This window comes from Silurus aristotelis (genome assembly GCF_946808225.1).
Source record: "Silurus aristotelis genome assembly, chromosome: 7".
NCBI lineage: Eukaryota > Metazoa > Chordata > Actinopteri > Siluriformes > Siluridae > Silurus > Silurus aristotelis.
The window spans coordinates 314201-318275 of NC_139580.1; the positions used below are offsets into that span (position 1 = coordinate 314201).

The 4075-nt window shown below is 47.1% G+C and overlaps 1 protein-coding gene across 1 annotated transcript in view; it reads right to left on the bottom strand.

Annotated features, from left to right (window-relative positions):
- akap9 (A kinase (PRKA) anchor protein 9) overlaps window positions 1–4075 on the bottom strand; it is a 195868-nt gene that overhangs the window by 15502 nt on the left and 176291 nt on the right. The window contains exons 51-52 of the mRNA XM_083547457.1: window positions 3915–4071; window positions 3626–3708 (exon numbers count right to left, since the gene is read on the bottom strand). Coding sequence (XP_083403583.1) covers window positions 3626–3708; window positions 3915–4071 — 240 coding nt within the window. The remainder of the gene's footprint in view (window positions 1–3625; window positions 3709–3914; window positions 4072–4075) is intronic.

Here is a 4075-nt window from a genome sequence, read left to right on the forward strand (position 1 = left end):
ACTGTGTGTGTGTGTGTGTGTGTGTGTGTGTGTGTGTGTGTGTGTGTATACAGGAGCAGTGTAATGCTGGAACTATGTGTGTGTGTGTGTGTGTGTGTGTGTGTATATACAGGAACAGTGTCATGCTGGAACTGTGTGTATGTGTGTGTGTATATATGCAGGGACTGTGTGTGTGTGTGTGTGTGTGTGTGTGTGTGTGTGTGTGTGTATACAGGAGCAGTGTAATGCTGGAACTGTGTGTGTGTGTGTGTGTGTGTGTGTGTGTGTGTGTGTGTATACAGGAGCAGTGTAATGCTGGAACTATGTGTGTGTGTGTGTGTGTGTGTGTGTGTGTGTGTGTGTGTGTATACAGGAGCAGTGTAATGCTGGAACTGTGTGTGTGTGTGTGTGTGTGTGTGTGTGTGTGTGTGTGTGTGTGTGTGTGTGTGTGTATACAGGAGCAGTGTAATGCTGGAACTGTGTGTGTGTGTGTGTGTGTGTGTGTGTGTGTGTGTGTGTGTGTGTGTGTGTATATACAGGAACAGTGTCATGCTGGAACTGTGTGTATGTGTGTGTGTATATATGCAGGGAGTGTGTGTGTGTGTGTGTGTGTGTGTATACAGGAGCAGTGTAATGCTGGAACTGTGTGTGTGTGTGTGTGTGTGTGTGTGTGTGTGTGTGTGTGTATACAGGAGCAGTGTAATGCTGGAACTGTGTGTGTGTGTGTGTGTGTGTGTGTGTATACAGGAGCAGTGCAATGCTGGAACAATGTGTGTGTGTGTGTGTGTGTGTGTGTATATACAGGAACAGTGTCATGCTGGAACTGTGTGTATGTGTGTGTGTATTTATGCAGGGAGTGTGTGTGTGTGTGTGTGTGTGTGTGTGTGTGTGTATACAGGAGCAGTGTAATGCTGGAACTGTGTGTGTGTGTGTGTGTGTGTGTGTGTGTGTGTGTGTATACAGGAGCAGTGTAATGCTGGAACTGTGTGTGTGTGTGTGTGTGTGTGTGTGTGTGTATACAGGAGCAGTGTAATGCTGGAACAATGTGTGTGTGTGTGTGTGTGTGTGTGTGTGTGTGTGTGTGTGTGTGTGTGTGTGTGTGTGTGTATATACAGGAACAGTGTCATGCTGGAACTGTGTGTATGTGTGTGTGTATATATGCAGGGACTGTGTGTGTGTGTGTGTGTGTGTGTGTATACAGGAGCAGTGTAATGCTGAAACTGTGTGTGTGTGTGTGTGTGTGTGTGTGTGTGTATACAGGAGCAGTGTAATGCTGGAACTGTGTGTGTGTGTGTGTGTGTGTGTGTGTGTGTATACAGGAGCAGTGTAATGCTGGAACTGTGTGTGTGTGTGTGTGTGTGTGTGTGTATATACAGGAACAGTGTCATGCTGGAACTGTGTGTATGTGTGTGTGTATATATGCAGGGACTGTGTGTGTGTGTGTGTGTGTGTGTGTGTGTGTGTGTGTGTGTGTGTGTGTGTGTGTGTGTGTGTATACAGGAGCAGTGTAATGCTGGAACTGTGTGTGTGTGTGTGTGTGTGTGTGTATATACAGGAACAGTGTCATGCTGGAACTGTGTGTATGTGTGTGTGTATATATGCAGGGACTGTGTGTGTGTGTGTGTGTGTGTGTGTGTGTATACAGGAGCAGTGTAATGCTGGAACTGTGTGTGTGTGTGTGTGTGTGTGTGTGTGTGTGTGTGTGTGTGTATACAGGAGCAGTGTAATGCTGGAACTGTGTGTGTGTGTGTGTGTGTGTGTGTGTGTGTGTGTGTGTGTGTGTGTGTGTGTGTGTGTATACAGGAGCAGTGTAATGCTGGAACTATGTGTGTGTGTGTGTGTGTGTGTGTGTGTGTGTGTGTGTGTGTGTGTGTGTGTATATACAGGAACAGTGTCATGCTGGAACTGTGTGTGTGTGTATATATGCAGGGACTGTGTGTGTGTGTGTGTGTGTGTGTGTGTGTGTGTGTGTGTGTGTGTATACAGGAGCAGTGTAATGCTGGAACTGTGTGTGTGTGTGTGTGTGTGTGTGTGTGTGTGTGTGTATACAGGAGCAGTGTAATGCTGGAACTATGTGTGTGTGTGTGTGTGTGTGTGTGTGTGTGTGTGTGTGTGTATATACAGGAACAGTGTCATGCTGGAACTGTGTGTATGTGTGTGTGTATATATGCAGGGAGTGTGTGTGTGTGTGTGTGTGTGTGTGTGTTTGTATACAGGAGCAGTGTAATGCTGGAACTGTGTGTGTGTGTGTGTGTGTGTGTGTGTGTGTGTGTGTGTATACAGGAGCAGTGTAATGCTGGAACTGTGTGTGTGTGTGTGTGTGTGTGTGTGTGTATACAGGAGCAGTGTAATGCTGGAACAATGTGTGTGTGTGTGTGTGTGTGTGTGTGTGTGTGTGTGTGTGTGTATATACAGGAACAGTGTCATGCTGGAACTGTGTGTATGTGTGTGTGTATATATGCAGGGACTGTGTGTGTGTGTGTGTGTGTGTGTGTGTGTGTGTGTGTGTATACAGGAGCAGTGTAATGCTGAAACTGTGTGTGTGTGTGTGTGTGTGTGTGTGTGTGTGTGTGTGTGTGTGTGTGTGTATACAGGAGCAGTGTAATGCTGGAACTGTGTGTGTGTGTGTGTGTGTGTGTGTGTGTGTGTATACAGGAGCAGTGTAATGCTGGAACTGTGTGTGTGTGTGTGTGTGTGTGTGTGTGTGTGTATATACAGGAACAGTGTCATGCTGGAACTGTGTGTATGTGTGTGTGTATATATGCAGGGACTGTGTGTGTGTGTGTGTGTGTGTGTGTGTGTGTGTATACAGGAGCAGTGTAATGCTGGAACTGTGTGTGTGTGTGTGTGTGTGTGTGTGTGTGTATACAGGAGCAGTGTAATGCTGGAACTGTGTGTGTGTGTGTGTGTGTGTGTGTGTGTGTGTGTGTGTGTGTGTGTGTGTGTGTATACAGGAGCAGTGTAATGCTGGAACTATGTGTGTGTGTGTGTGTGTGTGTGTGTGTGTGTGTGTGTGTGTGTGTGTATATACAGGAACAGTGTCATGCTGGAACTGTGTGTATGTGTGTGTGTATATATGCAGGGACTGTGTGTGTGTGTGTGTGTGTGTGTGTGTGTGTGTATACAGGAGCAGTGTAATGCTGAAACTGTGTGTGTGTGTGTGTGTGTGTGTGTGTGTGTGTGTGTGTGTGTATACAGGAGCAGTGTAATGCTGGAACTGTGTGTGTGTGTGTGTGTGTGTGTGTGTGTATACAGGAGCAGTGTAATGCTGGAACTGTGTGTGTGTGTGTGTGTGTGTGTGTGTGTGTGTGTGTGTGTGTGTGTGTGTGTATATACAGGAGCAGTGTAATGCTGGAACTGTGTGTGTGTGTGTGTGTGTGTGTGTGTGTGTGTGTGTGTATATACAGGAGCAGTGTAATGCTGGAACTGTGTGTGTGTGTGTGTGTATACAGGAGCAGTGTAATGCTGGAACTGTGTGTGTGTGTGTGTGTGTGTGTGTGTGTGTGTGTATACAGGAGCAGTGTAATGCTGGAACTGTGTGTGTGTGTGTGTGTGTGTGTGTGTGTGTGTGTGTGTGTATACAGGAGCAGTGTAATGCTGGAACTGTGTGTGTGTGTGTGTGTGTGTGGGGGGGGGGGGGGGGTACCTGGACTCTGGCCTACACCATTTCTGTTGAAGATGATTGATCCTCCTGTAACCTTCTGCCATCTTCGAACCAGAAAACGCATTCTAAAGATACAAACATGAATAATGAGTCAATGTGATTTGATTGGCCGAGAGCAGTGAAGTGTGATCTGATTGGGTGAGATCCAAGGAACGCTCATGTAGATAAGCGTGTGCGTCTGTGTGTATGTGTGTTTGAGTATAAGTGAGTATGCATGTGTGTGCTTGCGGATGTGTGTGTGTGTGAGTATATGCGAGTGTGCGTGTGAGACCTGAAGATGGCGATGCAGACGCGAGCAGCCGATCGGAAGCGTGTGTATCCTGGTCTGTGGTGACTCCCACATTGCAATAAGGAGGTGTGTGCGTAGACATTTGGGCCGGTCATGCTGGCGATCAGAGAGAGCGTTGCCTCCTCACACTCCTGAAACCCCCC